The 20,095-nt window shown below is 40.4% G+C and overlaps 1 protein-coding gene across 1 annotated transcript in view; it reads right to left on the reverse strand.

The window, feature by feature from the left end:
• Positions 1 to 19,007, reverse strand: part of SRD5A2 (steroid 5 alpha-reductase 2) — a 48,730-nt gene extending 29,723 nt beyond the window's left edge. Inside the window, exon 1 of the mRNA XM_027554953.1 lies at positions 18,727 to 19,007. Within this exon, the coding sequence (XP_027410754.1) occupies positions 18,727 to 19,007 (281 nt within the window). The remainder of the gene's footprint in view (positions 1 to 18,726) is intronic.
• Positions 19,008 to 20,095: the final 1,088 nt, after the last annotated feature.

The following is a 20,095-nucleotide window of genomic DNA, read 5'->3' on the forward strand; positions in this document are numbered from 1 at the left end:
TGTCTTATTTGACAAGTTGATCACTCCATCCTTCTGGAAACACTGTCTTCATTCAGCTTCCAGCACACCACTTTCTCTTGATTCTTCTCCTATCTCACTGACTTCTCTTCATTTTCTTTTGCTGGTTTCTCTTCAGTCCCTTGTCTTTTAATTAGTGGAGTGGCCCAGGGCTAAAGACTCTTTCTGTCTTTATTTATAGCCCTGTAGATATGATCACCGGAGAAGGCAATCGCACCCCACTCCAGTACTCTTGCCTGGAAAATCCCATGGATGGAGGAGCCTGGAAGGCTGCAGTCCATGGAGTCGCTGAGGGTCGTACACAACTGAGCAACTTCACTTTCACTTTTCACTTTCATGCATTGGAGAAGGAAATGGCAACCCACTCCAGTGTTCTTGCCTGGAGAATCCCAGGGACGAGGGAGCCTGGTGGGCTGCTGTCTATGGGGTCACACAGAGTCGGACACGACTGAAGTGACTTAGCAGTAGCAGTAGTAGCAGATATGATCACATCTAGACTCATACCTTTGATTAATATTATCATCTATAACATGACAATTCCCAAATGTATGCCTCCAGGCTGGATGTCTGCAGTCCTTAAACTCAGATTCATATAGCCAACTCCCTATTAGACATTTAGTTGAAAAGATTTCATAAATTTAATACACCCAAACCCCTGATTCCCCACTCATCCCAAAACCTGCACACCCCTGAACCTGCCCCATCTCAGTTCATTCTTCCACTTGCTTGGACTGAAGACACTGAATCATCATTGACTTCTTCCCCTTCTCTCTCTCTTTTTCTCTCTCATAATCTACATAGAATCTTTTAGCAAATCCTATTAACTCTACCTCAAAATATTTCCAGAATCTGGCCACATCTCACCAGTGCTCACAGAAAATTTTGTAGTACTAAATACATACAATGGAAAATAGGAAAGGTCTCAAAACCCCTACTTTAAAATCCTAGAAAAAAAGAGCATGATAAATCCCAAGGAAGGTAATAATAAAGATAAGAGCAAAAAATCAATAAAATTCAAAATATTAAAATAGCAATAAAATGAATTCTTTGAAAATATGAATAAAATTTACCTTTAATGAGACTAATAAAGAGAAAAGAAACATAATCAGGAAAGAAACAGAACCTGCAAACATTAAAAGGATATTAATGAAATACTATGAATAACTATGTGAAAGTGAAAGCTCCTCAGTCTTGTCTGACTCTTTGCAACCCCATAGACTATTCAGTCCATGCAATTCTCCAGGCCAGAATACTGGAGCAGGCAGCCTTTCCCTTCTCCAGGGAATCTTCCCAACCCAGGGATTGAAGCCAGGTCTTCCACATTACAGGCTGATTCTTCACCAGCTGAGCACAGGGGAAGCCCAAGAATACTGGAGTGGGTAGCCTATTCCTTCTCCAGCGGATCTTCCTGATCCAGGAATCAAACCAAGGTCTCCTGCATTGCAGGCAGATTATTTACCAACTGAGCTATCAGGAAAGCCATGATACATGCATAAATTCGACAGTTTAGATGAAATGGATTAAATCCTTGACAGACACAAGCTATCATAACTTGCCCTAATGAAATAGACCATTTGACTAGCCTTATAGCTATTAAGGAAATTTAATTCATAACTTTAAAACTCCTCAAAAAAAAAAAAAAATCCAGGTCCAGATGGTTTCACTAGAGAATTCTACCAAACATTTAAAAATAATTTAATGCTAATTCTGCTCAATCTTCTCACTTTATAAGGCTAATGTTACTCTAACACAAAAACCAGACAAACACAGTACAAAGAAAAAAGTATTACAAGCTACTAAAACCCATGATTACAGACACGAAAATTTTTAACAAACTATTAAGAAATAGAATTCAACAATATATAAAAATAATTATACAACATGATCAAGCAAGTAAGATTTATTCCAGGGATGCAAGACTGGTTCAATATTCAAAATCAATCAATGCAATTCAACTTTTTAACAGAAAAATAAAAGGAATATTATGATCATATCAATCATTGTAAAAAAAAGTTGATGAAATTCAACCCTCATTAATGATAAAAACACTGAGAAATAGGAATAAAGGGAAACTTTCTGAACTTGATAAAGTTCATCTACAGCTAACATTATACTTAATGATCAATGACTAAATGTTTTCCCTCTGCGATCATAAAGAAGACAGGATGTCTTATCTCTCTACTCCCATTTAACAAAGCGCTGGAAATTCTAATCAGAGCAATAAGGCAAGAAAAAAAAAAAACATACAGATCAGAAGGGAAGAAATAAAATTGTTCTTGTTTGAAAATGACATGATTGTCTCTATCAGTTCAGTTCAGTTCAGTTGCTCATTTGTGTCTGACTCTTTGCAGGCCCATGAATCGCAGCACGCCAGGCCTCCCTGTCCATCACCAACTCCCAGAGTTCACTCAAACTCATGTCCATCGATTGTCTCTATAGAACATCCCAAAGAATTATCCATAAAAGTAAAAATTCATAAACTGGACTGCACCAAAAAGTTTTGAAGTTTTGGTTTTCATAAGACCCTGTTAAGAGAATGAAAAGACAAATTACACAACTGGGGGAAATATCTGCAAACCACATATCCTACAAAGAACTAGAATTTAGAATACATAAAGAACTCTTGCATAACCATCTCTTTGGTACCAACTGTTCAAGGAAGTCACATCAAAAAAATTTAGAGATATATTTTTTTAACTACCACAATGATCTTGGCAACTTAACTCCTCTGAACCTCAGTTTCCCATTTATAAAAGGAGGCTAATAACAACCAGCCTCAGAAGGTTGTTGAAAGAAACAGTACGATTAATGTAACTGGCACATATTAGAACTTAATGGCTAAGTGTTTCTTTCCAAACCAAGGAAATATATCATTAGAGTGTCTCTGTATAAAGCCAAGGGCCAGCCTAAGACCAATGTAAAAATGATCTTTGAGCCCTAGTCTTTGTCTGCTCATAGCATATCCCCTGTGGGTCCCTCTCCTGCTGCTTCCCCTTTTCTCCTCCATTCTCAGGATTCCAGACACGCATGACACAGACATACATGGCCATATCCCAAAAGATTTATTTTTCCTGCAAATTCCCCAGTCTCAAATCTTTTCTTTCCAGTTCTTTTCTTGACACCTCCCATTCTTTTGTCCCACTCTCTCAGGGTGCTCTACTTCCTATTTTCTTCTAAATGACACCTAAAACCTATGGGCAATAATCTCTCAGAAGTGGGAGTTAGCACCTGTTATGAGTACATTTGGAGAAGGCAATGGCACCCCACTCCAGTACTCTTGCCTGGAAAATCCCATGGATGGAGGAGCCTGGTAGGCTGTAGTCCATGGGGTCGCTAAGAGTCGGACACGACTGAGCGACTTCCTTTTCACTTTTCACTTTCATGCATTGGAGAAGGAAATGGCAACCCACTCCAGTGTTCTTGCCTGGAGAATCCCAGGGGCGGGGCGCCTGGTGGGCTTCCGTCTATGGGTCGCACAGAGTCAGACATGACTGAAGCGACTTAGCAGCATGAGTACATTTGCAACTGATTCTAGGTGACTAGGAAAAAGACCCAAGTATCCTTCTCAAAAACTCTTATACCAAAATAGAAGATGAAATATCAATATTATCCCCGAAAGAAAGTTGAGCCTGTCCCTCATTCATGCTTTGCATAAACACTTTAACAAACAGTAATCAGATGCCACTCACCCTACCTCACATCAGCTCCAGTGTGAAAATGAGAATTGTAATTATGGAGAAGAGAGGTCATTTCACAACCTGAGACACTTGGGGGAAGGAGAATTCTAGATAGAGCTTTTCAATGTGGAGGCTCCCTATGGCATTGGGTATCCCTAGAGAACATGAAGGCCCTGCCTGAGTGAAAGGAGAAACAGTGAGACAAGAATCCTAAAATAGATGTGGAAGGACAGAGAAAGCATATTTCTCAAGGTCTTAATGATTGCCTTGCAAGTGGTAACAAAAATCATCTCACAGGTGGCTTTCTCTGGCTCATCTGCTCTAATATGGCAGATAAAGAGCAGTCAGTGACACAAGATTTCCTGTTACCTTTCCTTGGAACTTTTCAAAATTGCTTGGAATTCTTTACCTAGCTCTCTGGAGATACGCTGCTTTAAACCAAAGAAAATACTTGAATGGTAGGATTTCAGACATATTTCAAGGCCACAGAAAGAATTACTGGGGCAGATGTTTTTTTGATACTAATCAGATTGTGTTCAGGTAGGCTTATTCTGTTAATGCACCCTGATGTCCTGAGAAGAAGGCATTTATTCTGAGTGTGCATGTGTGTGTGTGTGTGTGTGTGTGTTACTACTGCTAGGCCAGTGAAGAATACGAAGTTCACAGAGGTGTGGTAGTTTCCCTAAGGCCACACAGTTACAAAGGAACAGCAGAGATGAGATTTAAAAGAGGGTCTTCTGCTTCAAAACAACTCACTCATTTCTAACTGGAAAGGAAAATTAAGATCAAAATATCCAATTGGAAAAAAATTCCACATGCCCTTCAAAAGAATCCTTGTTTGGTTTTTCAGTCATTTTAGTCCAAGGATCTTGTTGCATCTCTGGTAGTCATTTGTTGCATCTGCCACCCAACATTCATTCTTCCTCCTTAGGTAACTACCCTGGTTCTCCACCAGGGACCCACTTCCTTCCCATCTTACTCTGTGAAAAGGTCCATTCTCAGCCAATCAGAACAAGGATAACCCTATTACACTGGCTATTTCAGAGATGGGCATATAAACTCCAAAAAGGTTTTGCTTATGATTTTTCTAAAACTCTTCTTTTCCATATGCCCTGGATCCGAGTTGCTCAGTCATGGCCAACTCTTTGCGACCCCATGGAGGATATACACTCTTAGGTGCTACAGTTGTCTTGCTACCACCAAATGACAGCCTTTCTGAAAACAGAGCCAGTAAAAGAAGTAGAGCCAACAGCTACAGAGAGAAACCAGATCTTGATGGTATCTTTGGAACCACTAAATCAATCTGGACCTGAAGTTAGAATTTTCCAGTCATGAAAGGTAACTAATTCAGATTTTACTTAAACCTACTTGAATTTCCTGTCACTTGAAACTGAAGGAGCCTGATTAATGCAACACCACACTGTTCTCTTGTAAAACGAGCATCAAACTTTTCCAGATTTAAAACCAGAATTGGTGAAGGTTTTGAGTTGCATTTGATCATAAAACAGAGTTTCCCCAAAATTATTTTCTTGGAGCAGAACTCACCAAGAGGCCTTTCCTTGTAGGAGCCTTTCTGAATGCCAAAGAGCATAGGCCAACCAGTCCTCTGAGCCCTTGGCCTACTTCCCCAAGTGCTTCCCAAGAAATGATGAACAGTCACTTGTCTATAGACTCAGATGACACCTGTCAATGTGAGTAATGGTTTTGGACATCTTAGAGAGTGGGAAGTACAGGTCAAGTGCAAAAGTGACTAAATACAGAATGAGCCCATGGTGCATTCCATCCAAGCTTATGTTTAATTATGGACCTTGTGCTGTGGTTTGAAGGCTGGCCCCCAAAATATGTTTATGCCCTAATCCCCAGAACTTGTGACTATTACTTCATTATAGCAAAAGAGTGAATAATCTTATATGGCAAACGATGAGATTAAATTAAGGATCTTGAGAAGATGAAGCTATCCTGGATAATCTGAATAGATGCTAAATGCCATCATACATATCCTTACACAAGGAGCAGAAAAAGAGAAGAAAGATACCCAGAGAAAAAGGCACTGTGAAGACAGAACATAGATAACTCAAGAAATGTAGGCAGCTGCTGAAGCTGAACAAGGCAAGGAAGGATGTCCCTTTAGAGATTCCACAGGGAACCCAGCTGATGCCTTCTGGCCTCCAAAAGGACAGGAGAAAAAAATTTCAGACTTCTGGCCTCCAGAGTGATGACAGAAAAAATTTCTGTTGTTTTAAGGCAGCCAGTTTGTGGTAATTTATTATAGCAACTACAGGGAACTAGTGACCTTGTTAGAGTAATATTAGGTCACTGAAGTTAATTTCAGTTCAGACTTCCTGTAAGGGAACTGCCAGCAAAGAACCACATACAACTAATATTTATACAGTGCTTACTATGCTCCAGGTACTGTTCTAAGTACTTTGCACATATTAACTCATTTAATCTTTACAGCAACCCTAGGAGATAGGTAGTGTTGTAATTATCCTCATTGTGCAGATGAGGAAACTAAGGCACGGTGAGATTAAACTAGCCCCAGTTGGTACAGCTATGATATATCACAGTTGAGATCCAAGTCCAGATGGAACTATTTCCAGAGTTTATGTTCTCGAGCACTTTGCTCTATTGCATTCACTGTATGAAAAAAAATGCCAGTTTCACGGGAATTTGTCTACATTGGAGGCTGTCACCTCTGGTTGCATATTCAAATCACCCAATGCTAAAGGTAAAGAGGCACACTGAAGATAAATAACAGAATCAAGGGCATAGGATTGGGAGCCTTGGCAGCACTTAAGAGTCGCCCCCAGATGACTCCAATGTGTAGCCAGGGTTAAAAACCACTGACTTCATAACCTCCAATAGCAAATTTAACAAACTTTTCAAATTGGCAGTGACCAGATGTTTTGGTTTCTCCAAATGTACACACAGAGAAATTAGACTGCAAAATCTAGTATTTTTTAAGGGGCTCAATTCAATAAAACTACTTTTTTCCCCCTGCGGTAGAATGGTTGATCATTTTTCATAAGGGTTGTACCATGGGAAAAATTCCAGAACAGATAGGCCCCATTGTCAACCCCTTGCAAATGTCATCTGGTGTGAATTATCTGATGGTCATGATCCAATAGATATATTAAAATTATGAAAAATGTTGAGATGACCAGCTCATGAAGAAACAGTATACCATTTTTAAGTTTCCTGTTTATATTGTCTCTTAATATTTTTGTCCTGGTAGTATTGAGAGAACTTGGAATTGCTCATTCATTCAATTTTCCTCTTTCTTTCTGCCTCTACATCAAAATAGAAGTTCAGTCTGAATAGCCAATTAATTACCAAAGTTTTAAGAAACTGAGGGTTCTTCTGAGTGATAGAAAGAGTAATCATCATTGAGGTTCAACCTCCTAAAAGACACAGGCTACAGACCACTGACCCTATTCATTTATATGTTTGTTTGTTCCTAAGATCAAGATTTTAGTATACTAATAGACGCAAATGGATCTCTTGACCTGCTAATCAGTTAATTTGAATAACTAGTTTATCTCTTCTTTTTAAGTTGACAGGTTTGGTGTGTGTTTTGGCATTGTGTAAACACACCTGCTCAGCCACTCATGATAAATGAACATGACCAAAATAACAAATTGTAAATTGTGACATTGGGTGGTTTTCATCTCGAAGTACAAAGTTGAGCAAGCTTACTAAGTTAAGCTAAGGACAAGACATGTTCACTGTTGGACACAAATACATCATTTCTCTACGCTACAATTTTGTATCCTTTATTTCTCATTGTTTGCAAAAACAAAACTGTGGTTTTCTAATTCTAGCTGTTTGACTTTATACCGTAGCCCAGGTTTATAGGGATTCTGATGTCATTCACAATGGTCCAGGAATAGAGCCCATTACCACCAGCCAGAATGAAAAACTTGTAATACATGGGACTCTGGGTAGAGTACTCAAAAAGGCCTTGGATCAGAGGAGAGAATTAATTAGCCCTTGCACTAGCACTCTTCTAGAAGTACCTAGAAAATCAGATCAAGATCTGAAAGGGCCAAATTACTTCCAAGTAACTTAACTGCAACCCAGAACCAAGCTCAAGAATATTTATAGGAATACAAAAATATGCAATAGCCAGCAAGTTCCAATGTGCCGAGCTTACTTAGTTGCTCAGTCATGTTTGGATCTTTCTGACCCCAGGCACCAAGTTCCTCTGTCCAGATTACCAGAAATGCAAAGAAGCAGGAAAACACAGATGTTAGAATTACCCGACAATAACATTAAAGCAGCTATTATAATTGTATTTCATATGTATGTAAAATTAAGTAGAGACATAGAAAATAGCAAAAAGGGCCAAAATCGAATTTCTAGACATGGAAACTGTAATGTCTGAGATTGGAAACAGGATTAATAATACATAAGATATCACAGAATAAAAGACTGTAAACTTGAAGACACAGCAACAGAAACTATCCAAAAGAAACACACTGAAAAAAAATCTTAAAAAATGATAAAAGCATCAGTGATTTGTAAGACAGTTTCATAAAAGAGGAAAAAGATATGGAAAAAGACAGGTTTCTTTTTGGAAATGATGTAAGCAAGATAACAGTGGAGCGACATATTTAAAGTACTGAAAGTAAATAGCTGCAATCTAAAATGTTATATCTAGAATTACATACCTTCAGAAACAAAGGAGATATAAAGACATTTTCAGATATTCAAAATATGAAAAAAACTGTCCTAAAAAATTAAATTCTTCAGGCAAAATAAAAAATAAGATAGAAATATAGATCAACGTTCAAAAGTAAAGAACATCAGAAATGGCAAATACATGATTTTATCATTTAAATCCCTTTAAAAGATAATTGACTGTTTAAACAAAAATAACAGCAATATGTTGAAGCTTCTTATGGCATGTATAGGAGTAAAACAAACACAATAGCATAAAGGTCAACAGGGGAGAAATGGAAGTATATTATTTCATATTCCTATACATGAAGTGGTATAATATCACTTGAAAGTAAATGGTGATATAAAATGGAATAAAATAACACTCATTTCAAAAGACGGAAGATAGAGGGAAAATATGAACAAATAACAGCGAGACAAATAGCAATATGATAGATTTCAACCAAATGTCAAAAATCTCTGCTTTTAATTGGAAGGACTGATGCTGAAGTTGAAGCTTCAATACTTTGGCCACCTGATGTGAAGAGCTGACTCATTAGAAAAGACCTGATGCTGGGAAAGACTGAAGGCAGGAGGAGAAGGGGACAACAGAGGATGAGATGGTTGGATGGCATCACCAACTCATTGGATATAAGTTTCAGCAAGCTCCAGGAGATGGTAAAGGACAGGGAAGCCTGGTGTGCTGCGGTCCATGGGGTCACAAAGAGTCAGACACAATTGAGCGACTGAGCAATAGAACAACAACTTTAAACACAACTGCATTTTAAGGAATCTTCAATACCCTAACTCAAAGGGTCAAAATGAAAGATGACAATTTCAGAAGTTAGTGATGTCCTAGTGGCTTAGTGGGGGAGATCATGTAGTGGTGACCTTCCCCTCAAAGCAATGCTTATTTGTAGAAAGAGCTTTCCTTTTAATTTATCATTTTATTGAAGTATAGTTGATTTATAGTGTTGTGTTAATTTCTGCTGTACCACAAAGTGACTCAGTTATACACATATATATTCTTTTTTATATTTTTTCCATTATGGTTTATCACACCATATTGCTTATATCAATAGTTCCTTGTGCTATACAGTAGGACCTTGTGTTTATCCATTCTTGTAGAAATGTCTTGATCTCCACTGGCATTTAATTATATAGCTAGCAAGGTAACTTAAAATCTCATAATGTCAGTATTATTCCTTCTATTAGGTATAGTGAGAGTTATACAATTAAACACTTTGAAAATATTACATGCAAATCTATAAACCAAAATTATCAGCTATTCACATCACTTTAATTAATATATTAATTCATAAGTGTTGACAGGTATTTCTCAGAGCATATTCATTTTGCGCTATTTCTTCACTAAATGATCTTATACATTATACTTATTTTCATCACAGACACAGATCCAAGAAGCTAATATTTTTGAAGTATACATAATATTCAATCATATTAGTTACAATCAGCCCTTGATAGTAGAGAATTTAAGTAACTTTCAGTATTCTACAGCTGTGAACCATAACACCATAATTTTATGTAAATTGTTTCTTTCTTTTGGACTATTTCCCTTGAGTATCCTCCCCAAGTGAAATTCCTGGGGGAAGAAAGTGAACAGCTATTCAGCTACTGTTAAACATCGCCTCACAGAAAGTCTAAACAATTGTCAGTGACACAAGGCCACACATACACACAGTTTTTCCTTAGGTCTACCTATAGGTTTTTTAATCTTCATTGAAATATAATTAACAATCAACTGCACATATTTAAAGCATGCAGTTTGATAAATTTTAAAACTGTCATGACATCAAAACAATGAACATATCCATCTCCACCAAAATTTTGTTCATACTCCTCATAATCTCATCCTTCTGTCTCTCCCTTTGTCCCCAGGAAATCACTGATGTACTTCATGTTCCATAGATGAGTTTGGATTTCACAGAGTTGTATACTAATGGAGTCATAAAGCATGCACTCTTCTTTTTGCTTGGCTTCTTTACCCAGAACAATTATTCTGAGCTTCATCCTTGTAGCTCACATCAATAGTTCATTCATTTTTATGGTGGAGTAGTATTAGATTATTTGGCTATACCAGTTTATTTACTCATTTACTTTTTGATGGACATTTGGGTGGTTTCCAGTTTTGGGCTACTACAAATAAAGCTGCTAGAAACATGTGTATACAAGTCTTTGTGTCAACATATGCTTTTATGTTGCTTGGAAAAAGAGCTAGCAATGGAATGGGCAGGTCACATGGTATGTTTATGTTTAACTGTTTAAGAGACTTCAAAATGTTTTCCAAAGAGACTGCCATTTTACATTCCTATCAACAATGTATAAGTGTTCTAGTCTTCTGCATTCCTCAGTAGCACTTGGTACATTCAGTCTTTTTAATGTAGCCATTCTAATGGAAACATACTGGTATCCCATTGTAGTTTGATTCGCATTTCCCTAATGACTAATGACTCATTGGAAAAGACTGACGCTGGGAGGGATAGGGGGCAGGAGGAAAAGGGGACAACAGAGGATGAGATGGCTGGATGGCATCACCAACTCGATGGACGTGAGTGTGAGTGAACTCCAGGAGATGGTGATGGACAGGGAGGCCTGGCGTGCTACGATTCATGGGGTTGCAAAGAGTCAGACACGACTGAGCGACTGAACTGAACTGAACTGAATGACTAATGTGATATGAGATCACATTACGTGATGTGAGATGTGAGATTGTATGTGTATGTATGTGTGTATGGATGTGAGAGTTGGACTATAAAGAAAGCTGAGCACTGAAGAATTGATGCTTTTGAACTGTGGTGTCAGAGAAGACTCTGGAGAGTCCCTTGGACTGCAAGGAGATCCAACCAGTCCATCCTAAAGGAAATCAGTCCTGAACATTCATTGGAAGGACTGATGCTAGAGCTGAAACTCCAATATTTTGGCCACCTGATGCAAAGAACTGAATCACTGGAAAAGACTCTGATGCTGGGAAAAATTGAAGGCAGGAGGAAAAGGGGACCACAGAGGACAAGATGGGTGGATGGCATTACCAACTCAAAGGACATGAGTTTGAGTAAACTCCGGGAGCTAGCAATGGACAGGGAGGCCTGGTGTGCCGCAGTCCATGGGGTTGCAAACAATCGGACACGACTAAGTGACTGAACTGAACTGAACTGAATGACTAATGATGTTGAGCATCTTTCCCTGTTTTTATTTGCCATTCATATGTTTTCTTTAGTAAAGTATCTGTTCATATTATGAGGTGCAGGAGCAATTTCATTAGAGAAAGAAAAGTATTTTTAACAACTGGTACTGGAACAATGGGCTATCCATATGTAAAAGAAAGAATTTTGATCCATATTTCTAACCCTATCTAAAAATTAACTCAAAATAGGTCATAGACAAAAATGTAGAACCTGAAGCAATAAATATTTTATAAGAAAATAAGAGAAAATCTATGTGACCTTAGACTAGATAAAGGTTTCTTAGATCTAATTGCATGAAAAGAAATAGAAAAACTGGACTTCATCAAAATTAAAAACCTCTGTTTTTCAAAAGATACAGTTAAGAGAATGAAAAAAGATAACTCATGCAGACCAGGAGAAACTAATTGCAAAGCACATATTTGGTAAAGAACTTGTATCTAGGATATATAAGAATTTTCAAAATTCAATAACAAGAAAACAAAGGACCTAACACACTAGTATTTAGATTTGTTTATCAGATAGGGAACTTTTAGTAAGTAAAGAACACTCACTGGGAGACTGAAGTGAGACCAGCGCTGCTGTTGAAAGAGGACAGATAGAGGCAGCAGCGAGAAACAAAGAATGCACGCAGAAAAGGATTTGGGATTTTTCATTGTCAAATAGGAAAACTGTCAAAAGCAAATGGCCTTACTTTCTTCACAGTAACTTTTAGGATCAGCCTTGACAACATGAAGTAAGTATAACGGGAGAATCTTGAAAATGGTCAAGAACTGATTTAAGGCTTGGATAGTAGGATCAGATATTATGGCATGATAAAAGAGAGATTTGATATTAAAAAGAGGAGAAGTATTCTAAGATGGAGCACACATGGCGCATAGGGCAATTTTAAGTCCTAGGCTACCAAACAGCCCCCTTTCCCTGACTGAACACCTCATTCCCACTCACAAAGCTGGGAATAGACCATCATTTGAGGACCAGCTAAGTGCTTGCTCATCACTCCCCTTCACTCCCACCAATCACCACAATCAGGCAGAGCGCAGTTATTTGTGAAACCACATTAATAACAGCAATTGTTTCAAGGACAAAATGAGATAACTGATATAAAACACACAACATAATTCCAGGAACACCCGGAGCTCAATAAATGTTGGTTTCTCCCTCCTTTATCCCCCTTCCATAACCAAAGGGAAGGCAAATTGCACTGCTGGCCCCAGTTCAGAGGGTTTTAAACTTTAGAGCTCCTATGCTAAGTTGAGTCTCCTCAAAGGCTGTTGGGTTGAGTGCAGCAACTTTTTCAACATCTTGAATCCAGCCTTTGATATCCCCATTGCCATATGTGGCAAGGAGTCAAAAAGCAAAATGGGAAGTGCTCCAGATTCCAGGACCAAGTTGCCAGGCTCTGGCAAAAATCAATAGGTAGACAATTTTCATGGTCTATCTGGTAACAGAAAACATTCTTGTTCCCCTCGTGCTTACTGAGAGCCCTTCAGTTGAGTATCCCTCCTGGCCTTTCCACTCCCCCTCACGTATTTCCCCTCAGGAAAGGAGGAATAAATGATAAATTTGAAAGCAGGACCTCTCAAGGAATGTTTGCAGCTCAGGCCTTCTCTCAATCTGCTGTCTTTCCAGAACAGGCAGTACTGCGTAAGGCCTGTGGTATTCAGCCATCGTTGTTGCTGAGTGTTTCTGAGGGGCAGTGTTAGGATCCAAAATGAAAACTATGTTGCCCCAAACCAGCTTTACCACTAATAAGGGTGGTAATTTGTCTCTAGTTGCCTCATTCCTGGGTCTCTTAGTTGATTATGAACTTGGGTGGGGAAGAGGGGTGTCATTATTTATTGGGCTTCCTCAAAACCCACTCACCCATCTGCACACTCAGACAGGCACCAGAGACCTCAGCACATTCAGTAGCGTGACCATGGTCCACATGTCGCTTAATTTGCGTTTTCCCACCTGTCCTGGACCTCTCACACTGACATTGCTACCACCAAGCTTTCACACCAGATGGAGCGTCAGACACACCATGATGCGTTTTCCGGCCTTCCTCCTGGAGGGCAAGGACCAGCTATTGTACTTCTTTTGTGTGTTCTCCCTAGGGCCTAGCACAGTTCTGAGCACGTGGAACTCTGATAAAGAATTGGGAGACCCAAGTTCAAGCCCCACTCTGCCCCTTCCTCACCATGTAACTTCATACACATCACTTCACCAACAGGGATCACCATTTCCTTATCATGATTGTTCTTTTTAAGTGACATTAAGTTAGACTTTAAATGAGTAAGGAGTTGGTCCCTTCTTCAATATGGTAAAAGTGGTCAAGATCTCTAAAACTTGTTTACATCTCTGGCAAACATAGCTGTGTATGTTTCAGATGTGCTTATGAGGTCATCCCATTTAGAATGTAAACTCCAAGACTCTTACTATTTCCCACAAAGGTTCAAATAAAGGACTCAGAACCCAGGAATCCTCAGAAAATGAGATTTACTACCAAATTCCTATTAAAAGGTAGCAGAATTTTCCTAGACCATGTCCACTGCTTTTATACAGGATTTAACACAATTTTATGATAGAATTTAACAGAGAACTAAATGTAAAGCTATGCTACTCATGGTTTTCTTAAGGAAGGACTGGCAAAATATGACCCACAGCCCAAATACAGCCCACTACCTGTTTTTGTAAATAAAGTTTTACTAGAACATTACCACACTCACTTCTCTACATACTGTCTGTGTTTTCATGCTACAATCGCAGAGTTGAGTACCTACTGTAGCAGAGATTGTATGACTGCAAAGCCTAAAATAGCTACTATCTAGCTTTTATACAGAAAAAGCTTGCTTTTAAAGATCCCCCATTTTAAAGAATCTCTCAGTTAATCTTAATTGATCCAAATTATGCCTCATGAATGTCCTTAACACATGATTAAGTGACCACAAGAATTCAGTTTATTCCACGCGGGCCTTTCTGCTCAGTGTGTAAGAGGAGAGATTTGTTAAGATGATTTCCAATGTCCACATTAATCATTGTTCTGATTTCAGCCAATAACTAATTTCCTTCACAAGGTTTGATTACTTCTGAATATTTGAGACCTGTGCAGGTCATGAGATTGGAGAAGCACTGACAGGGCACAGGAGACTCAAGTTCCAGTCCCTTCTTTGCCCCTAATTGACTAAACTCTGTGGTGGTCTGCTTCTATAAAATGAGGAGCCTGGACAGATGTGACATTTCTTTAAAACAGAGAATTATGATCAAGTGTGTGAAGTGCCTCATGGAAGGCCACCCTGGCTGCTATGAAAGCCCAAGGAATGGTACCACATCTTGATTTACAAAAGGAGAAAGGACTCAGAGAAGGCTTCTTGGAGGAACTGATGATCTGAGTCTTGAAGGATGGAGGATTCATGCTCTGGAGGATGAACTGAGCAATCAAGCAAAAAGACCTCTTACTGAAGCCATCGTTGTACTTGGCTGAATAGAAAACATCATTAGTTTCAGCATCTAAACTACAGAAAAGTTCTCTCCAAATTCAAATAGATTCTAATGTGTGCATTACCCTCTGCTTCTGGATGTGCCTCATGGAAGGTCAAACTGCCATCAGCTTTTTACAAAATGGTCACCTTCTTTTGAAAAGAGATTTTTCTTTTTCGTCTAAGCACCAAGGTCACACCCAAGTCTTGAAAAAACTTCAGCTTCCCCCAGGCTTAGGTGGTGTGATGACTATTGCCTGAAACACCATGGCAAGTTGACAAAATGATCAATCAGGGAGTAGGGGTAAAGTATCGTTCCAGGCTATAATCAAGGTCAACAAGAGGTGAGAAAATTCTGACTTTAAACAACTTTAGACGTGGGATTAGGCAACATGCTTACACAGCAGTCATTTCCACGTAGCTAAACCATCCAAATATCTACAACAATAGATTGTGAAGGGAAGAGAATGATCTGAGTTGACCTAGCCATGCAATCTCAGCAATGATTCCTAAGTAATTGCTTGCTCTCCCACATTTCTGACTGCCTTTACTGATGTCAGAAGAAGAGTTCATTCACACATTCAACAAATTTTAGTGAGTACCAGCTATGTACTGGCACTTTCTACACCAAGACACAACCTAAACAAATGAGACAAACACCTATGCCCTTGTGAAATTCACATTCTAGTATGTCATCCTTGTATGGAGAAATGTACAAAGAGTTTCACCTTCTATCCTATGGGACATATTTGCTTTCTGAATAGTCCCCAAAGGACATTTTGCAGAAGAGTCTAAGCCACAGATAAACCAGCCTTCTTGTGAACACTTCTCCCTCCATCATATTCTCTGTGTCATAGCTATGTACAGGACAGGATAAAACCAAGGCAGTCTGGAGCTTTTTTTTTTTAATGTGCCCTCACTATCAACCCAAATGACTTCTAAAACTTAAAGCCAAAATGCTCGTATCTTTGAACCACTTCTGGGAATCCTGACTAAGAGAATGGTCCTGACTTCTGAAAAAATATTAGATGCAAAAATGTACATCATAGCCTTATTTAGCCTAGGCTAGGCAAAAAGACAAATTGTCCCATTTAATAAAAAAATTATTTAAATTATTTCAAAAACTATAAATTAATGGATAGGTAAATTATTGTTTTTAGGATAAGTGAAATAACAAGCAACCACTAAGATGATATTTACAAAGATTCTATGATAATGTGGGAAATTTTTATTATGAACAGTACTCAGGTAGAACTAAAATCTATATATATTCCATATAGCAAGCATGTGTAAAAATCTACCAATAAAAATTAAAGCCTTGATGGAAATGTCCCAAAACATTAACAATTAATGTACTCAGGTGCTGAAATTATCGCAATTTTTCTACTTTTGTACTTTCCATAATTTCTATAGTAAACATTCATTATTTTTATAACTTAAAAAATAACTTTAAACCTAAACATAGTTTTTTAAAGGGCAAGAACAAGACAGCAAGAACAAATGTAAAACAGTTTATCGTGGTAGCTAAGAGCCTGAGATCTGGATTCAAACTCCATGGATCTAAATCCTAGGTCCCTGGTTACTGTGTGACCTTGGGCAAGTTATTTAATCATTTTTTTGGCCCCAGTTTCCCACCTGGAAAATGGAGGTGATAATAGAACTTCCTTAATGGGCTGGTATGAGGATTATAGATAACTCAAATAGTGTTTGGAGTAACCCCTTGTAAGCACTCAAAATGATAACAGATTCAACAGTCCAGCAGACTCAAACAAAGAGTTCACACAAGGGGAATGATGTACAAAACAGCACATCTTCATTCCTTAGGGACAACTCATTCACCCAAAGTTGTGTTTTCAGTGGGAATTTTCCTGCAGGCAGACTTAGTCCCCAGATCCTTTACTTACATTTTAAATTTCCCCTGAATAAGATGAACAGTATGTCGATATTCATTTTATGTGTAATTACTTCCTTGGTTCTTTTAATGTACTTGTCATAATTTATTAAGGAAAAGTACTTTTTGGCTTTAAAAACAAGTCTAAAATTCTTTGTTAAAAGGATTGTCAGAAAACACTAATCTTTACTGCAAGATGAAATGAACTCATAAAAATATTGTTTATGGTGCTAAAAGTAACTTTCTGATAAAAATCACATTTTTTCTGTTAAATATGCTTTCAGAAAACAAGCGAAATCAAAAGCTGGTCTCTAGCCTTCTGCATCTAATGTCTTTCTTTCTGTGTAAATTAAACAACTCAAATCTGGGTAAAATAAAATCCAGAAAGGACAACCATTTATAAAATGGTTGCTTGGCAATAATTATTAGAAGAGTGAGAATTCAGTTAAAATTGCATAAATATCAAATCTTAACCAATAAAAAAGATCCAGAGGATAAGAAGAGGTTATAAGAAAAGACAGTTTAAAACTTGTTATTCGACACTTCCTTTTCCCAAAATGAGGCATCACTTTCCCCTCATGATACATTATGAGAGAGGATGATGCCTTTCAGCTTTGAGACAAATTGTTTACCCTAATGCCTAGATTTCCTTGATTTCCTTGATTTTTTGATCCCATAAATTCTCTATTCAAAAAAGGCTGTGCTTCTGTTCCAGTGCTTGGTTTGGTTTGGCAACTTTTCTCTGTCTATGAATTCTGTTTTCTCCTTGCAGAGTATCTACCCGTTTAACATGGTGGGAAGGTCTTGAGCCACGGAGTTTCGCAGGCTTAGATTTTAATTTGGCTGGGCACTAGCTGTATCATCTTCATTCAGCCACTTAACCTTAAACAGCCTCAGTTCCTTTGTCTATAAAATGGGCACAGTAAATGCATATCTCACAAGGTTACGACTGGGCTAAATGGGACTGCAGGTGGCAAATGACTAGGCATGGTGGGCAACTGAATCAAGCGCTTGTTCCTTCCCCTATGAGTCTCTTTTGAGCAGTCTTTCTCCAAATTCTGAAATCCCTCGGTTTCTTTACTTCTTTCCGTCTCAGACCAGAAGGCAAATTTCTCCTGAACTTGGGATTTTTTTCATTCAGAAGAGCATTTGGGCTCTAAGTTAACTTCAATTCATTAACACTTATGTACCAGGGGAACATGAAACGAGTTGGTGGTGAGCGCGGTCCCTTTTCCGTGGGCCAGGAGAAGTGGGACTCTTCCTCAGGCCCGGGGGTTCCCATTGCATTCTCTTTCCCATCATTTAAGTTTGGCTCTGCCCATCTCCCTGCCGAGATAAGTTGATCCAGAGCCTCTGAGCTACATGCCAATACTTGGGCTCCCTCAAGACCTCAAAACCAGCCGCCCCGCACCCTGTAAAGAAAAGGTGAAGAAGGAATGAGAAGGGGAGATGGGCAAGACGCCACAGGTGACACGGGATCGCGCGGAATCGGAGAGGTTACCGCTGGGCCAACAGCTTTCCAGTCGCCTCCCGCCCCGCTCTTCCCCCAGCGAAGTCAAAGGATTCGAAGCAGACCTGAGAAGCGCTCGGAGCCGTGGAGAGCGCAGGCGGCGTCTGCCCGCGATCGCTTCTCCACTAGTCTGCGTCCCGCCCGCAGCCCCGGCGCTGTCAGATGCTCCCCTGGCCCCGCACTCCACGCTCCTTACAGCCGCCCGCACCTCCCCTCTGCGATCCTCCAGGCGCCCCGCGCGCTGCGCTCCTGGACGCCGGGAGCCTGGAGGTGCGCTCCACTCCGCGCCCTCAAAGGAAAACGCTACCTGTGAAAGTAATGTGCGCAGAAGAGGCCCAGAAGCACAGTCGCAGGCGGACCCAGGAGAGAGCTGGGCTGCCCGGCGAGTATCCCCGCGGGCACCGCGAAGGAGGGCAGTTCCTGCAGGAACCAGGCGGCGCGGGCGGGCAGACGGATAGCCACCGGCATCAAGTTCTCCGAGTACTTCCCGTAGCCGGAGGGCTCCGCGAGGTACAGGACCAGTGCCCCCAGGGCGGCCAAAGTGGCACTGCCTGCAAGCACCGGACTCTGCTGGCAGCGAACAGACATTGCGCCGTGTTCCCTGCCAGTGGCCGCTAGCAGCGCAGAAGAGAGCGAGGCCCCCACGGTCCCTTTATGGAGAGCTAGACGCCACCCCGCGTCCGCCCCTTCGGGCTTGACTCCCGCCCCTGCATCCTACCTCCCATCCCGGTGCGGTCAGCCCTGGCTAGGCTTGCAGCGATGCCCCTTTCGCAAGGCTGGCACTTTGGAAGCAGCCAGACGGAGAATGGACGAAGGCTTTCGTGGAGCCAACGTCGTGTCCCGGGCCCTTCCATTAGCCCATATTAGCGCCTTCGCCCGCGCGCGCTCCCTCTCCATCGCCTGCCACCCTTCTCAGCGCCCTTCGAAGATTTGTTCTTCACCCATCGACCTCTGAAGTTGCAACTTCTGAGACTAGGAAATAAGAGAAAAGCACAGGTACGATTTAGCCAGGGTGATTCTGCGGCCGAAACACACTGTGTGGTCGCCACGCAACCCCCACCCACTGACCATCAGCACCAGGGTCTCCCCAGCCCGTCCTGTTCCGTGTGCTCCTTCGCTCTTCTCCTGCTTCCACTCAGCCCTGCATCCTTCCTTCGACTCTGGGCCCAGCATCCGGGCACTTCCTGCATCCCCCAGGCTTTCTGAATCCCGGAGCCGCGTTCCTTGGTTAGTGACCCTTCCGCACCGTGTTGCCCCCAGCGAGTTACCAGCCTCTCCCCATCCCTACTGCCTCCGCGGTCTTTCTGCATGAAAGAGGCTAGTCTCTCATCTAACATGGATGAATCGAGTTCCACATAATGTTCCCATTCGAAGGGCAACTGCGCTCTGAACTCCTAAGACGCATTTCTTTCCCTATCTCCCTTCTGTTTGCCGCGCTTCTCTCATCCTTCACCCTTTCCTTCATTATCTGTTTCTTCTTCCCTTCTCTGAGAATTTCCTGGTGGTCCAGTGGTTAGGACTGTGCAGTTGCATTGCAGGGGGCAAGACTTTGATCCCTGGTTGGGAAACTAAATCCAGCATGCCACTGGGCATGGTCAAAAAATAAAAATATATCTTTTTCCCATCTCTGATTCCATACCCAGGCTTCCTTGACTGTATTCTTCATCTGCTTTGTG

The sequence above is a fragment of the Bos indicus x Bos taurus genome, chromosome 11 (assembly GCF_003369695.1).
Source record: "Bos indicus x Bos taurus breed Angus x Brahman F1 hybrid chromosome 11, Bos_hybrid_MaternalHap_v2.0, whole genome shotgun sequence".
Lineage (NCBI taxonomy): Eukaryota > Metazoa > Chordata > Mammalia > Artiodactyla > Bovidae > Bos > Bos indicus x Bos taurus.